Below are 17,065 nucleotides of genomic sequence, written 5' to 3' on the forward strand. Positions count from 1 at the left end.
GCACTCATCTCGCTTTATTGGCTGAGGGAGCCAGCATACAGCTTCCGGGTCATGTGGCCAGCATGACTAAGCTGCTTCTGGTGAACCAGAGCAGCGCACGGAAACGCTGTTTACCTTCCCGCTGGAGCGGTACCTATTTATCTACTTGCACTTTGACGTGCTTTTGAACTGCTAGGTTGGCAGGAGCAGGGACCGAGCAATGGGAGCTCACCCCGTCACAGGGATTCGAACTGCCAACCTTCTGATCGGCAAGTCCTAGGCTCTGTGGTTTAACCCACAGTGCCACCCGCGTCCTTAATTCTTAACAGAGGCACTAGGAAATAAGGATTCATAGGAGTGTGCTATAAGACACACAATACACTGGTCAGCCTCTTTGGTTGGGAGGTACTTTGGGGCTCTTGAGAACCTTTTAAAATTATTTTTTTCCTTGTAGTTCTCTGGTTAACTAGAAATAAGTTCAAAAGTCTTTACTGGCATAATGACTATAGCGAAATCAAATTATGGACAGTTGTACAAAGCTCTAAATTTAAAGGTAGCATTTAATCGCCACTTGGTGACTGGCCCACAATGTCCTTCTGGAACTTTGTTCATTTGAAGCAGCAGAATGCATCTCATCAGATGGTAAGCAGGAAACTATAATCCAAAAATTGCTCCACACATGTAGTAATCTAGTTTGTCAAGGAAGGGGTTTAGTTAGCCTATGTGCCAATGAGAGTTCAACTGTCTACAGGGCTGGACTGTCCAGGAAAAGCTATGTTGCATGACTTTACTCCATGTGCAGATCAGCTGTAAGACTGTGAATTCCCAGAAAAGGACTGTCTGGGTGATACCTTTCCTGGAGTATTTGCTTTCATAATAACACTACTTTTGCTCTTTCCAAATTAGCCTTACGCATTTCATAGTAATAACAGAAACAAGATGATCTTTTGGAATTTCCTTCTGGGGGTTCTGCTGCACTACCCTCTCCAGGGAGCTCTGGCACAGCTGCCGACTCAACCAGAAAACTGCTCTGGCAAAAGTCAGATCTCCTTCAGTCACTCATACAAGATTGACGTGCCTAAGTCCTCTCAGATCCAAGTGGACCCAGACCCACGTCCCCTCCAAGATGACAGTCACACACTGCTGTCGACTGGTGAAATGCATGAGGGCGAGGAGCAAAATATTATATTCAGGCACAACATTCGGCTGCAGACTCCCAAAGGTGACTGTGAACTTCTAGGCCAGCTCAAGGCTTTGTTGGAAAGGCTGGAGAAGATAGAGTTGGAAGTGCGACATCTGAGGGGGATCTGTGGTCCTCAGAGGTGCTGTGGCAGAGCCCAAGGTAAGAACCATGTGTGATGACCACAACCTGTGACTGGCTAAGTCAAATGCAGCCCACTAGTTATGTTTTGTGGCCTTTTGGGTGGTTGACAATCTCCCCCCACTCCATGTTTTTGCAGCCTCAGGGAAGCAGTAAAGCCAGAAGACTTATTGAACTCTGGGTGGCCTCTCATATGTGTGTCATGGATTCAGCTTACTGCGTCACAGTTTTTGTACTGGAACAGTGGGCTTTAATGGTATAGCGTCTGCCGTGCACTTTTAACTTCCCTCAAAGTGTACAAAATACACAGGATTTCTCTTTCAGGGTACTATACCCAATATAGGCCCTGATATAAAGGGGGAAATCCTCACAAGTAAGGTAAAGGTAAAGGGATCCCTGACTGTTAAGTCCAGTCGCGGACGACTCTGGGGTTGCGGTGCTCATCTTGCTTTACTGACCAAGGGAGCCGATGTTTGTCCGCACACAGCTTCTGGGTCATGTGGCCAGCATAACTAAGCCACTTCTGGCGAACCAGAGCAGCGCACAGAAATGCCATTTACTTTCCTGCTGGAGTGGTACCTATTTATCTACTTGCACTTTGACGGTCTTTTGAACTGCTAGGTTGGCAGGAGAAAGGACCAAGCAACGGGAGCTCACCCCGTCGCAGGGATTCAAACCGCCGACCTCTAGGCTCTGTGGTTTAGACCACAGCGCCACCAGCATATAGCAATTGGTAACTCCATGGTTGTGCTCTTACCGGGATGCTTTTCGGGTTTGTTGTCTTTCTAGTTTTGGCTCTTTTGTCTCCCTTATTGCTTCTTGTGGTTCTATCTCTCATGTTGGGCAGAAGTTTCATCCTGCAGCGGCCACGGAGTTTTCATCCAAGAGATTTGTGCCTGCAACTGTGACGAAGGCTGGGAAGGCCAGGACTGCTCCCGCCCTACCTGCCCAGGAAACTGCAATGGTAACGGGCGCTGCGTTGGCGGCCGATGCATCTGCAATGCACGTTATGCTGGCGAGGACTGCAGCCAGCTCCTGTGTCCTGAGAATTGCAGTGGAAATGGGGTCTGTGTGAATGGCGTATGTCACTGCTACAAGGAGTTCATTGGTGAGGACTGCAGTGAGAAGAGGTGCCCCAACGACTGCAGTGGGAATGGATATTGTGACACTGGCGAGTGCTACTGCGAGGACGGCTTCATTGGGCTTGACTGCTCTAAAGGTAAGACACAAACGCTTTTTTGGATGGAGGCACATAAGAAGGGAGAGGTAGCAGATCATATAATTTAGTGCAGGGGTTGCCTAAGGCCCATGGGCTGGAAGCGGACCACGGATGCCATTTAACTGGCTCACGAGCCGCCCACTCGGCGAGTCCCCATACACTGCGCTAAACCGGCACAGTGCGGCATGATGCCTCTCTTCCGTGGCTCCGGAAAAAGCTTCTGCGCATGCCCAGACACAGAAAATTGCTTCCGCACAGGCACGATTTTCGGTGTCTGAGCATACGTGGAAGCGGTTTCCGGCACCGTGGACATGCACAGATGTGATTTCCGGCATCGCGCTGCGCTGGCCCAGCCCACGGAGTATCTCCACGGGAGTGATCCGGTCCATGTCTGGTAAGCCTTGCCTACCCCTGATTTAGTGGGAGCCTTTAAGAATCGAGACACCCCATATCTGCAAAGCCCTGTTGCGTTGTGATGCCGTGATAGGAAGACGATTGGAAGCGCACCATCGCAATCCATTAGGAACAGTGAATTCCATTCTCCAAGGGCTGGTTTTGATATAGCCATCCACGCATATGAAGCAGGCTTGGGGGAACCGGAAGGTTTGACGAAATATATAAAACATTACCCCCCGCAAAGTAAGGTAACCCCCCAAAGCAGGCATATGATTGGGCATGTTCAGTGGGTGTGGGATGCTGGTTTACTGCTGGAGGGGAAATGGAAAGGGGAGACTTGGATCCTGAACTGAAGCTCTGCACAGGGCAGCAACGTTTTTGTCATGGGTCCCACTCACCACTTCTTACAAAATGAAGCAAAACCCAGATTTGGCAATTCAGGATAAGTGATGGAAAATGTTCACAGCATACGTTGCACATTCATATGAAAAATTCATGTTGTGCACAGTGTGGAACTGGGTTTTGGTGCTGGATTAATTTGTTTTATGTTAATAAAAATTAACTTTAATGTACATATTATGAACAGCCTTGGTTAGGCACAACACTTTGTAGAGATCCTATTATGTTCTAGGCTGACTGCTTACCAGTTATGCATATTACTTTTCATTAATTCCATATTAATATGAGGAATATTTGCTGTAAGATTGGTGTGTGTGGAATGAAGAGAGAGATAAACCAGAAACACAGAAATCAAGACTCCTCTTTAAGAGCAGTAAATTAGTAAAGCAACAAGGATCTCTTTGCCTTAGCAATATTTTTGGATTGGGGCAGGCTGAGTGACGCAGAGAGCTGATTAGCCAGAGAACAGGAGATTGACAGAAATGCCTCCAGGAGCCCCTCTAAATTCAAATGGAAGTATCGTATAAAATGTATGGGGGGCAGGAAAGAGCGTGCAGCTTTGAGAGTTGAGGGGGGAATATATATTTGCTTGCTATTCTCTTTGACAGAGGGATGCAGGTGGCGCTGTGGGTTAAACCACAGAGCCTAGGATTTGCCGATCAGAAGGTTGGTGGTTCGAATCCCTGTGACTGGGTGAGCTCCTGTTGCTTGGTCCCTGCTTCTGCCAACCTAGCAGTTCGAAAGCACATCAAAGTGCAAGTAGATAAATAGGTACCACTCTGGCGGGAAGCTAAACGGCGTTTCCATGTGCTGCTCTGGTTCACCAGAAGTGGTTTAGTCATGCTGGCCACATGACCTGGAAGCTGTATGGCGGCTCCCTCGGCCAATAAAGCGAGATGAGCGCCGCAACTCCAGAGTCGGCCATGACTGGACCTAATGGTCAGGGGTCCCTTTACCTTTAACCTCTCTGACAGATATGTGCCCCTATTGCTCTAGCACAAGAGCCTCCACTGGTCTTAGAGACAAGAACCAAGGCTCTTGTTAATGTGGGGTCTGAGAGATGAGTTGCTTGCTTCCAACCATTAGACACGGATATGTCAGAGGACATAGGCACATAACTGAAGTACCATAGGTCCTTGGTGTTCTCAGAAGTAGGTGGAGACCAAATAATTGGAATTATGACTTGGATCATTTCTGGTTTAATCATACTGGACACAGCTTAGAGCCCAGGGTCTGCTATATTTGATATGTTGTTCGTGATGCCCAGGTTGTTGGTACAGGCACTAATTGCCGAACTGGTAGAAGTGGCCTAAGTTGAAAGTCTAAGGTTGCAGTCTGTCCTGAGCAAACCATCCCCCCTCCCGGAGGAAGACACACAATTGGAAGTTTATTTCTTTATTGGCAAAGCACTCAATTATAATCAGTTCTCAAGGTGCAAGAATCACACACACCACTCCTGCTAAAATAACTAGCTGAGCACCTCCTTCTTCAGACCTGTGCTCTGGTCCCAGCAGTTGGAGAAACTGTGCACCATGCCTCCTCCAGCCCACCTAAACCCCCACTTCTGACATGGTGCACTCAAGCAACCAGGGACTTCTCCTGCATGGCATCTTCTGCTGCTCTCTCCTTGTCCTTGGAGACAGTGGGTGAGGGGACAGAGGAGATTCTCTGGGACCATCTCTTTCACCTCTGTGCCCCCCTGCAGCTCCACCCACCTCTTTTCCTCCCACCTTGGACTGCCCAGCCTCTCCCCCACCTCACAGGTGACACAAGAACCATGCAAATCAGTGGCCCCTTTCTCTGGATCATCCACCCCTCCGCCCAACCTTTGGTGTTGTCCTACCTGTCCTTAACTCAGTATTGCACCAGTTGGGTCAACTAAGAACAACCTGCTCTGTGCTGGGCAGCAAAAGGGGGAGGCTCAGACGGGAGACACGAGAGCACAACTAGGTATCATGGCCATGGGACTCAATTGCAGAGATGTGAGGAAGGTGATTAAAAGTGCTGCATGGCTGGGCAGCAGCGGGGGGGGGGGGGGAGGAGCTGAACTTATGTGTTTTCATTCCAAACCGTTTTTGGTTGTTTTTCACTCAAATGTGGTTCCAATCTGTCTCAGAGTGGCTATAATAAACAGTTTTGGGGCAGAAGCAGTGTAGTTCAGCTACCCTGCCCTGCCTGCTGCCTTTTAAACCCTCCTCACCACCGTTTTAAAAGGATTCAGTGACACAAATCCAAGTTTGGCCCCAAACTGTTTTTCTTCTTTCCTCCTCCATCCTGTTCATCTATGAAAACAACTCTCTTTGCATTGTCTCCACTTCTTGCTTCACTACATTCAAAGCTTCTGCACGTTCCTTTAAAGGTTGGGAATGATGCATTGTCCAAACTTGTAAAACCTACCTGTAACATGAACTGAGGAATGGGCAGTCTCCTCTTTGCATGAACACTATAACTGAAAACAGTGACTGAGGAATTTGTAAGTTTAGGCAATGCTAACATTTGACTGGCAGTAATGAAAAGGAGAAATAAGAAACCCAATTTGTTTCAAGGGAAAATCTCACCCATGAATGCAAATTAAAATTATTTATCATGCTATTTGATGTCATGATTGTTACCTAAGCAATTGATTTTTGTCCCAAATGTGTTAAATTATTGCCAATTTAGATAACATTTGAAATTCTCCATACCACAGAATAACCATTAATTTATCACCAGGAATAAGGAAAATATACTACATTTTAGGCACTATTTTGTGTGTGCAAACTAGGAGCTGTAGCCAGACTGTAAAACTGTTAAAAGTAGCATCTTGATCATCTACCTGTTCTTGCAATGCCAGGCTTGGCTTGATGAGATGAGAGAATGGCAGAAAGCCAGGAACAGTAATGTGTTTACAATATACACATATTGTATGTGTGATTTGTTGGTAATTGCTTCAGTATCAAACACCAAGAGATGTTTCGAGACTGATTTTTTTGCTGTTAGCTCAGACTTCAAATACTGGCATTGTCTTCAGCTGTAGTCATAACAGCAGAACTTAAGTTGTGGTCACAGCTCTGCATTCATACTGCAAAAGCTTCAAAGCAATGACGTTGACTACTGCTTTATTGTGACTTTAAATTATGGTGCCATTTACAAAATTATGGAGTTGGTGGCCAAGACATTTAACCAAGTGGGCTGGCAATACAAAAGCATGTAAAGTTAAGGTTGTGTTGTCAACACTCCAGCCTATAGCACCATGAACTAAACCACAGGGATGTAGTAATGCACACGGATGATCACACACACATTACTGGCTTCTGGCTTACTTTGCATTTTCTTCTTTGTGTGTGTCTGCATTTTGAAAAATCTATATAACCTCCGTAATTTGCTAATAGAAAATGAAAACACTGGGAGATCCAATTATTGATCTCCCACATTTTATCTATTTTTGCATGAGGATGTGGAAAAACTGATAGTGCAGCTTAAGAGTTGCTAGATTTTACTAGACTGCGAACCCTCATTTCACCTTCTGACTCACAAAGCCAACTTGGCACACTGTTCCTATTAATGAATGTAATACAGTGACAGTCTACAGCACTGGGGAATATACTCTTGTTGAACTCACTGTTTCATCCCTTTGAATGATGATGCCCTCTTCTCCCCCTCCAGTGCTTGCTCCCCAGAATGCACGGGTCCTCAAGACCACAGAAGATTCCCTGGCCATTGGCTGGGATAAGGTGGTGGATGTGGATGGTTATCTCATCAGCTACTTTCCTGTTGGCTATGAAGCCTCTGTCAAGCAAGTGCGAGTGTCCAAAGATCAAATCACCTACGAGATTCTGGGTCTTCTTCCTGGTACAAAGTATATTATTACTCTCCGCAATGTAAAGAAGGGGATTGCCAGTGACCCAGAACTCCTGCAAGCCAGCACAGGTAAGAACACTAAAACCAGTCCTAAATTATGTGGTGCTTGGTTCACACCAGCAGACTGCAAAGGGAAAACTTTGAAAAAGCGATTCAGTTCAGGCATGACTCCAACCTTGCTTAAAGATTGCTATGATTTTGATGTGGTGTTGAAATTTACAGATTATGATTGGCGATTAGCTGACAAACTACAGCTGAAAACCATGGTTTGAAGTCAGTTTACCAACCATGATTTGTGCTCATTACTATTTGGTACAATGTCTAAATTGGAAAACCATTGCACCTAGAGTTGGAGTGCCACTCCCAACAAAAACTTAAAGCAGACCATAGCAACAGACAATGGCTTGCTTGTTGTGCATGTTTAAACTCAAACCATAGTTTTGGTACAATGTCTGACCTGATACTATGACGGAAGTGCATAAAACCATGCACAACACAGTGAAAGTTGATAGTGAGAAGTTTTTCTTCCTCTTTCATAATACAAGAACCCAGGAGCATCCAGTGCAGATGAATGTTGGAAGATTCACGACAGTCCAAAGAAAGTACATATTCACACAGTGCATAATGGTTAAATTATGGAATCTGCTACCACAAGACATAGCAGCAAATACCATAGATGGCTTTAAATAGAGTTTAGGGAAATTCATGGTGGATAAGGCTGGCAGACACAGCTACAGTTTCACCTCACTGTTGAAGGCCATGCATCTCTCTGAATGCCAGCTGAGGGGAAGCCCAAGTGTGGAAGAGTTCTCAAGTCCTGTTTGCGGATTTCCCAAAGGCATCCAGATGGATCCAGCAGGGCTCTTGTGTTCTTAGGAGTTAATGGGGAAACTGCTGGCCCAAATTCCTCCCTTTCCCTATCTGCCTTTCATCTAAGCAAGTGCATTACATCCAAAGTTCTGTTATAATTATTCCTTAGAGAGCAAGGGGATGGATTGTAATAATGTGCTGTTTCAGCTTTGCTTTCGATTATTCTCTCTTTTCTAGAGGTCTCTGCCATTGGTGCTATATGGGTGACAGAAGAGACAGATAATTCCCTGGAAGTGGAGTGGGAGAATCCTTCAACAGAGGTGGATTATTACAAGCTGAGGATCAGCTCTTTGCTCCGGCCAGGGGAGGAGAAGGAGGTGCTGGTCCCTAAAAGCAGTGATGCCAAGAGCAGATATGTTATCACTGGTAAGTGGTAATGTGGTAAGTTTCTTACGATCAGGGATGAGGTCAATGAAGAAGATCTGTTGATTTTGCTCACTGTTAACTGGAAAGAGAACTGACATTTGGTTGTTTATTTAGGCCCCATCTGCACTATACTTTGAAAGCACTACCATACCACCAACCAGTTACAGCTTCCCTGCAAGAATCACGTGAATTGTAATTTTGTTAAGAGAGACCCCTATTCCCCTCAGAGAGCTACATTTCCCAGAGTTCCTTGGGAAGAGGGATTCGGTGTTAAACCACTCTGAGAAATGCAGCTCTATAAGGGGAATAGGGGTCTCTAGATATTGTTGGACTCCAACTCTCACCAAATCCAGCCAGCCTGGCCAGAGGTCAGGGGTGATGGAAGCTGTAGCTCAGAGCCAGCGTGGTGTAGTGGTTAAGAGCGGTGGACTCGTAATCTGGTGAACCGGGTTCGCTTCCCCGCTCCTCCACATGCAGCTGCTGGGTGACCTTGGGCCAGTCACACTTCTCTGAAGTCTCTCAGCCTCACTCATCTCACAGAGTGTTCGTTGTGGAGGAGGAAGGGAAAGGAGAATGTTAGGGTAGTGATAAAGCGGGATATTAAATCCAAACTCTTCTTCTTCTTCTTCTTCTCAGCAACACACGAAGGGCCATAGATTACCTGCCCCTGGCATAAAATAAAATAAAAATATGCTTGTATAGGTCTAGGCATCTGTATTGAACATGGTCGCTAAGCAGTTTTTACAGAGTTCTGATTTATGTGCATTTAATAATAATAATAATATTTTTTATTTATACCCCGCCCTTCCTGGTTTAAAAACCGGGTCAGGGCAGCTAACAGCAAATATAAAACATTGATTAAAATACGACTTAAAAACAGCATAAAATACAACATAAATGCAGCATCAACGTCAATAAAATTCAGAAATTCAGGGGTCATTTTAAGGAAAAAAACCCCAGTTAGTACACATCAAATGATCACCAGGGCTAACTGGCCAAGTTGGTCCTACTAGGGCCAGCAGGAGACCAGGGAAGAGTTTAAATGTGGGGTTCCAGAAGGGTTTCTTCATAAAAAAAGGAAAGGGAAAAGGGAATAGAGGATCAGGCTAATTCAAATTGAAGGCCAGGCGGAATAGCTCTGTCTTACAGGCCCTGCGGAAGGAAATCAAGTCCTGCAGGGCCCTAGTCTCCTGGGACAGAGCATTCCAAACATTCACTTTTTTTTGTTTCATTTATAAGCTACAAAAGTGTTATGCAACATTTTAAAAATAAAAACCCAGAATGACTGGCAGAATCCGAGACCTGGGAGAAGAGTTGGTGGAAGAAGACTGGAAGAAATTTAAAGACTATCTTCAGAAATACTGTAAAATTAATGAATGTTAAAATGATGTTGGATTGAAAATAAGTGGCATTAGCAACAAAGTTAATAAGAATATGCAAAAATGAATTGATAATGGATGAAAATATAGAGTTATAATATGTTAAGATATAGAGTTAAGATAAATGAAAGAGGGTAAGGATTTGCTGATTTGATTATTTAAATGGGTATACAAAAAGGGGAGGTGTGAGGAGGCCAAGGAAATAAGCTAATGAGTTCAAAGTTACAAAAAACGGATTTGTTTTTAATTCTTTTTTAGTTATTTGTCTTTTGTATTTTGTATTTTCATTCTCTTTTTTCTTTTTCATGTATTTTTTATGTTTTCTTTTTTGTATCTTTTTCTTTTTATATGACCTTTTTTCATTTTGTAAACTTATGTTTTTGTAAAACTTCAATAAATATCTTTAAAAAAAATAAAATAAAAATAAAAACCCAGCCCAGTGTTATCTGTATCCAGCGTTAGCCACGATCAGAGTAGACCTACTGAAATTAAAATGACTTATTTAGGTCCACTAATTTCAATGGATCTGTCTGAATACAGTGGTGCCCCGCAAGACGAATGCCTCGCAAAACGAAAAACACGCAAGACGAAAGCGTTTTTCGGTTTTTGCGTCGCTTTGCTAGACGATTTTCCCTATGGGCTTGCTTCGCAAGACGAAACATCTTGCGAGTTCTTGCGAGTTTGTTTCCTTTGTTCCTTTGTTTCCTTGTTTTCTTAAAGCCGCTAAGCCGTTAATAGCCGCTAAGCCGCTAAGCCGTTAATAGCCGCTAAGCCGCTAAGCCGCTAATAGCCGTGCTTCGCAAGACGAAAAAACCGCAAGACGAAGAGACTCGCGGAACGGATTAATTTCGTCTTGCGAGGCACCACTGTAGTAAGTACTTAGATGGATAAAACCAGCTGAAAACAGGACAACACAGAGCCAACAAGCTGCAGGCCTCCAGCAAATAAATGCCTTTTGAAACAAATGCGTTTCCCCTCCAGCTGGTGACACAAGTGTTGCAAAGAACAACCATTAGGGGATTTCAGAGGGGAAGCCCTGCAACTGAGTCTCAGGGCTGATCTTCCCACATGCAGATCAAAGCCTCCTTCCTCTGGGATGGGTTTCACTGTCTCACTTAGAACTGTGAACAGGAGAGATGCAGTTTTCCCTTCTCCTCAGATCAGGCTAGACAAATCCTGCATGCAACAAAGGAAAGCCTTTGAAACACATCTAGTATGGAATATGGAGAGAAATCAAAGATGCAGCTGTGTCTCAGAAGAATTTACCTCTTTCTCTTCTCTTTATAGGCCTGAAGCCAGGAACCCAGTATGTCATCACCGTCATATCTATGAAGGATGAGATGGAAGGGAAGCCGTCCTCTGTGAACGGCTGGACAGGTATAAATCCAGGGCTTTGGTGACATCATTCCACAAGCACAGCTGCTACTGGTTGTCACAATTGCCGTAGCAATTGCTCATACAATGTGATCCTTTGAGCCTTCCAAAGTGTCCCAATTACTCTCTCCAGATGTCTCTCTTCACAGTTAACTAAAATCTGTGTACAATCAGGACATGAATGGGCAGGGAGAGTGGGATCTCACCCCCTGGCTCCACTTCAAGCCCCTCCATGTTGTTTGGCTATTCTACACAAAGCTTCTGTGCATAGTCTTTTCCATTGCCAAGGACAGTGTCTGTGTGCACCATGCAGCTTGTGCACACAGAGGTTCTGTGTTCAAGACAATAGACCAATGTATGGTGGCTGGGGGTGGTGCCTGCCGCTGCAATCCCAGTTCTCCTCTCTGTGTTAATTGTAGACAGAGTTTAGTCATTTGCCCAGAGCTTGGGTTCGGAAGGGTTTGCAACATCTCAGCATGGGCTCACCCACACTTCTCCTTGTCCCACTGCTTCCCCCCAGGGAAAACCACTCTTAAGCTCTCAATTGGAGCAAACAGCAATTCTCCAGATTGATGTTTGCTCTGATTTGTGAAGAGACCATGAATTAACAGCCCTCCCTCTGCTACTGGAAATGTAAGGATTCATCAATGGAATTACCAGACCACTGTTTTTTCTCAAAGGAGGGCAGACCCGGCGGCACCAGATGTTGCCTGCACCAGATGCCTATAGTTGGCAGCCTTGGGTTTGACTTTGGATCAGTGTTTTTGTTTACTCCTGCTGTCTTCAGAATTTTCTTGCCAGTGGGAGGAAGTCAGACTAGAGCACTGAAATTCTGCTTCCTCTTGGGCAGTAAATCATTGCTGTGGAATGTCCTGATTTTGCAGATGATGTGTCCATTTTAACAGGTTTGATTTGAACATGTTGTGCTCTGGGCTGGACATGAGAAGCACCATTTCTTCCTTTGTAGCTACAGCAAAGTAGTTCCTAGAAACTGGGAAGGGAATCTGAAAGGCAAAATATATCAAGCCAACTGTTTGGTCTATATTGCCAAAAAGACAAACTGTCCAGTGGTTTGGTTGTAAAAGCAAGAGCTGTTTGGATCCATGTGGGCTGCTCTTCAAGCTCCAGAAAGAGTGCACATTTTCTGTTACAAACTGTTCTGCTACACCCAGTGGCGTAGCGTGGGTTGTCAGCACCCGGGGCAAGGCAAGTAATTTGCGCCCCCTAACCCGTGGATTTTAGCAGGGGGCAGAGAGCTGCGAGTGCGAGCGCACCCCCCAGATGTTGCACCCGGTGCGGCCGGCCCCCCCCTGCACCCCCCACGCTACGCCACTGGCTACACCGAAGCTAAGCACCCTATATAGCAATGACTGGTGTCAGGAAAAAGCTGCCACACACAATTAAAGTTCCAGAAGTTGCTTTGCAAGAATTGTACAGGTGCAACTAGAATTACCCATGTGCACAACGTAGCCACGTGGACAGGCACAGATTGCACAGATCATAACAAGAGAATTGGCAGCCTGCGGGGAGGATTTTGGGTGCCCATTTTTGGGAAAGATTTCATCCCATAATTCCCAGCCCATGTGATTAAATCATTTTCTCCCAGCCACATGGGAGCCACTCACAGAAAAGAGGCTCCCATGCTGTTTGGGTAACAAGGCCCTGCGTTAACCCACTCTTTGGTGCTTAATTGGAGCAAACATCAATTTGGAGTTTTAAAGGATTGAATTTAGAGTAGGTTTTCGTGGGGAAAGCTCATAGCTTTAAATCTCAAACCATGCCTGGAAAGAGTGGAGAAAAGGTAAGTGCGGATGAACCCAGAGTGATGGCTTAGACAGCAGTGAAGTTGCCCCCCACCAGTGTGTTTTCCCACCTAGCTGTTCACATCAGCATGGCTTCATTAGTGTCAGATCCATCTCTGTTGGTGTTTAAACCAGGGTGCGTTGAGGGGACTGAGATGTCTTTACCCTATGCAAAGGTGTTCACACCTGGCTAGAGATGAATCAGGAACGGCTTAAGGACTCTAGTTGGTATGAAGTTGGTTTGAGAAATGACAACTCAAACAGCAGTATTTTAGAGCAAAGTAAAAGATACACACACATTTTGATAAAGTCATGTGAGCACGGATTAGAAACCCAGCTCAGGAAATACAGTGAGAGCACAGCAAGCAGCAGTGTGAATGCAGCCAGAGTCATTTTGCTGCCTCCTGGAATAGAATCTGAGCATTATAACATGGCTCTAATCTTATCATTCAAACTCAGGATCATCACAGTCCTTCAAACAGATGGGAACGTGGGAAGTCCTACTCTAGCACCACTGTGCAACTCTTTGGTTTAACATCTTTATTTTTAAAAGTATGAAAAAGTGTGAAGTATTTCATTCTTAAAGGTTGCTTGGATGGTTGACCATGGTGAAAAGTCTCTGTGAGTCATATTAGCCCTGTTTTGGCATTCTGCCTGCATGTAAAAGCAAGATGAGATCAGGAATGAGTGCATTAACCTTCAAACACGCCCACTTGCTGTCCTCTTCGGCCTCTCCAGCATGGAAGGGAGCCTCCTGTACACGGCGGCTCCCTGCACAATTTAGACCCTTGACCTTCCCTTACACCAAACCACCCAGAGAATCTCCCCAGTACGGGAGCTCCCCACTTCAGAACTTTGCTCTCCAACCTGTGGAGTGTGACAGTCATTACGCCAGCGGAGTGGTGGAGGAGCTTCCTACACTTGTCTCACCTCTCCTTGCTCACATGTTGCTTCTGCATGCAAGTAGAATGCCTGAAGGGGGCTACTGTCAAACTCTGAAAGGGTTCATAATATAGACAGGTGCTGGCAAGTGTTTGAAATCAAATGCAGAAGATGCTTCTGCTATGAAATAAGGTGAAGGAGCAACCTTTGGTGGTAATTTTTTGATGACTAATAATAATAATAATAATAATAATAATAATAATAATTTATTTATACCCCACCCATCTGGCTGGGCTTCCCCAGCCACTCTGGGCAGCTTCCAACAAAACATTAAAATACAGTAATCCATCAAACATTAAAAGCTTCCCTATTAAATGATTGACTGGTGGATTGACTGAGTTGGAGACAGACAGAACTGATCACTGGAAAGGTCCCCTGATCAATCTCCAGGAGGTGCTTTGACACGACTACCATTGATTTCATATGGCCAGACTGTGTTCTGTGTTAACTGGGGAGAGCAGGGAGTGCCGCCTGGACTTTATGCCCTTGTGCATCAAAATGCTTTGAGTTGGTTTGCCTTGAAGAAATGGCTCCTAGAGATTTTTAGAAATCTTCTCAGGATCACTGCCGTGACTAAAAGTCCTTATTCCTTTCACAGATATTGATGGCCCAACTGATCTGGTAACCAACCAAGTAACAGAAGACACAGCTACCATTTCTTGGAATGGAGCTCAGGCTCCAATAGATAGATATGTGGTGAGCTACACCTCAGCTGATGGTGACACCAAAGAGATCTCTGTGGGGAAGGACAAGAAAACCACTACCCTGGTGGGTTTACATCCAGGCATGGAGTATACCATCTATATCTGGGCTGTGAAGGGAACCCAACAGAGCAGGAAGGCAAGCATAACAGCTGAAACAGGTAACCCAGAGATGTGATATTATGAAGTTTTATGCTGTGTTCCTTTCTGCCTGTATTTTGTTTCTTATTTTCATACATTATGTAGCCCTTGTTAAATGTTATAGAATTTTAGGATCAGTTCATGGGGGAGGATGAGCACTTACATTGTAAGTCATTGATGGAAGGAGTTGAGAGTTTTTCACATTGTGAAGACAAGCTTCTGAACTTGGGTCTAGAAGCGTGCCAAATGGAGATTCATTGCCAAGCTCAGGCCAACAGAAGGAACTACTGCCAGACCAGTGAGGAATTTCTTGGCCAGAAAGGGTCATATATGATACTACCTGATCTCTGTGAATGCTTCCAGTTCAGCTGTGCTAACTGATCTGAGCTAGAAGGAGAGTGTTCCTACCTTTTCCTTGACGGACAAGCATTCTGTTAAGTAATTTACTTGCATTAGTAAAGGTAAAGGGACCCCTGACCATTAGGTCCAGTCGTGGCTGACTCTGGGGTTGCGGCGCTCATCTCGCTTTATTGGCTGAGGGAGCCGGCGTACAGCTTCCGGGTCATGTGGCCAGCATGACTAAGCCGCTTCTGGCGAACCAGAGCAGCGCACGGAAATGCCATTTACCTTCCCGCTGGAGCGGTACCTATTTATCTACTTGCACTTTGAACTGCTTTCGAACTGTTAGGTTGGCAGGAGCAGGGACCGAGCAACGGGAGTTCACCCCGTCGTGGGGATTCGAACAGCTGACCTTCTGATTGGCAAGTCCTAGGCTCTGTGATTTAATCCACAGCGCCACCCGCATCCCAAGCACCACCCGCGTTGCATTATCAATGGCTAATTCCACCTTCCCAGATTCTGCCCCGCTCCCTCACATTAGTTAATTAAAATTCTTACGCATCAAGATGCACGTATGCATGACATTTTACTTCTGAGTAAAAATCTACTTGCCTGTCTAGCCATGGCAAAGTAAAGTCCCACAGATCAATATAACAAATGACTTACAGTTGCAAAACAAAGTCTCAAGAAGGTTATAACTGATATAGAAAGAAAACAATAATAATACCTCCATTTTGGTTCATAGAGATAGATGGCCCTACAAACCTGAAAGCAGACCAAGCAACAGAGAACACAGCCACTATCTCTTGGAATAAGGCATTGGCTCCTATAGACCGATACATACTTAGCTACACCTCTGCTGATGGAGACACCAGAGAGATCACAGTTGGGAAGGAGAAGACCAGCACCACCTTGACTGGACTGAAGCCAGGCATGGAGTATGTCATCTACATCTGGGCTATGAAGGGGAGCCAGCAGAGCAAGAGGACAATCACAAAGACACTGACAGGTAACCTAAGTGAGGAGCTGTGGAGAGAGGTGATGGGATTGTTGGTTTTTAATGATGTGGTTAAAGAACTGAAAGGCGAATTCCCTGGATGCCTAGATCCAGGTTTGGGGCAAGTACTCTTTCGTGAGAGAGGCTTGGCAGAGATTTAAAATACAAAACATGCAGCAAAGTGGAAATGTTGGTGTTAGACCTTTAAGATCTCACATTCTAAACCCCTTCTGAAGTTCCCCCCTTCCCTTAGCAAAGAGACCACACATTTGGCAAGTTAAAAATAGTTTACTTACAAAATCTTCAAAGGTTAGATTCATGTGCTTTTCCATAAAGCAGCAAGAAAAGATGGGCAGTAGAACTTACTGTAGTTTCAAAAATGGTAAGAGTTTCTAAATTATCTGTATAGAAACACAAATATGGCTTGCTAAAGCCATCCAGCTTAGACATCCTTACTGGTCAGGTTCACATGGTGGAGAGTGAGAGAACAGAGTTTGGTAACCCTTATTCCCAAGGTGAGGGCATGTGATCCAGCTAAGCCTGGCAGGGCAGCTTACTCTATGGTCTTAACCCCTCCGTGCATTAACTAGAGTTAAGCTTTAACAAGGCTGTCAAATCTCTGCTGGCTCCAGAGCTTTTTTTGGGTGATGCTAACAATAATACTTATTTCAGTAATCTGTTCCTTAGCCCTATAATGCAACGCCCAGGAGTATTATCCTCTCTTAATTTAAAAAAGTATGCAGGGTTTCTAAAAGAGGTTTTTGAAATTACAGCTGGTCTAGAATGTAGTGGTCAGTTTGTTAAGTGGACTTGCCACTCTGGGCATTGTACAGCTGTGTTCGGATATTTGCACTGGTTTCTGTGTTGGTTTCAGGGCCTGTTATGTACTGAGTTGAATAGGATCCAAACTGCAGCAGTCTGATTGGTCCTAGAACAATAGGATCCAAAAGGCAGCAGCCTGATTGGTCCTAGAACAATAGGATCCAAAAGGCAGCAGTCT

General features: G+C 45.0%; 1 protein-coding gene across 1 annotated transcript in view; it reads left to right on the forward strand.

The window, feature by feature from the left end:
- Positions 1-567: 567 nt before the first annotated feature.
- TNN (tenascin N) overlaps positions 568-17,065 on the forward strand; it is a gene marked incomplete at its 5' end in the record, with an annotated part of 36,665 nt that continues 20,167 nt past the window's right edge. The window contains 8 exons of the mRNA XM_083620035.1: positions 568-621; positions 970-1,321; positions 2,148-2,519; positions 6,960-7,223; positions 8,202-8,390; positions 11,057-11,146; positions 14,486-14,749; positions 15,814-16,077. Coding sequence (XP_083476161.1) covers positions 568-621; positions 970-1,321; positions 2,148-2,519; positions 6,960-7,223; positions 8,202-8,390; positions 11,057-11,146; positions 14,486-14,749; positions 15,814-16,077 — 1,849 coding nt within the window. The remainder of the gene's footprint in view (positions 622-969; positions 1,322-2,147; positions 2,520-6,959; positions 7,224-8,201; positions 8,391-11,056; positions 11,147-14,485; positions 14,750-15,813; positions 16,078-17,065) is intronic.

The sequence above is a fragment of the Podarcis filfolensis genome (assembly GCF_964270895.1).
Source record: "Podarcis filfolensis genome assembly, chromosome: 6".
Taxonomy (NCBI): domain Eukaryota; kingdom Metazoa; phylum Chordata; class Lepidosauria; order Squamata; family Lacertidae; genus Podarcis; species Podarcis filfolensis.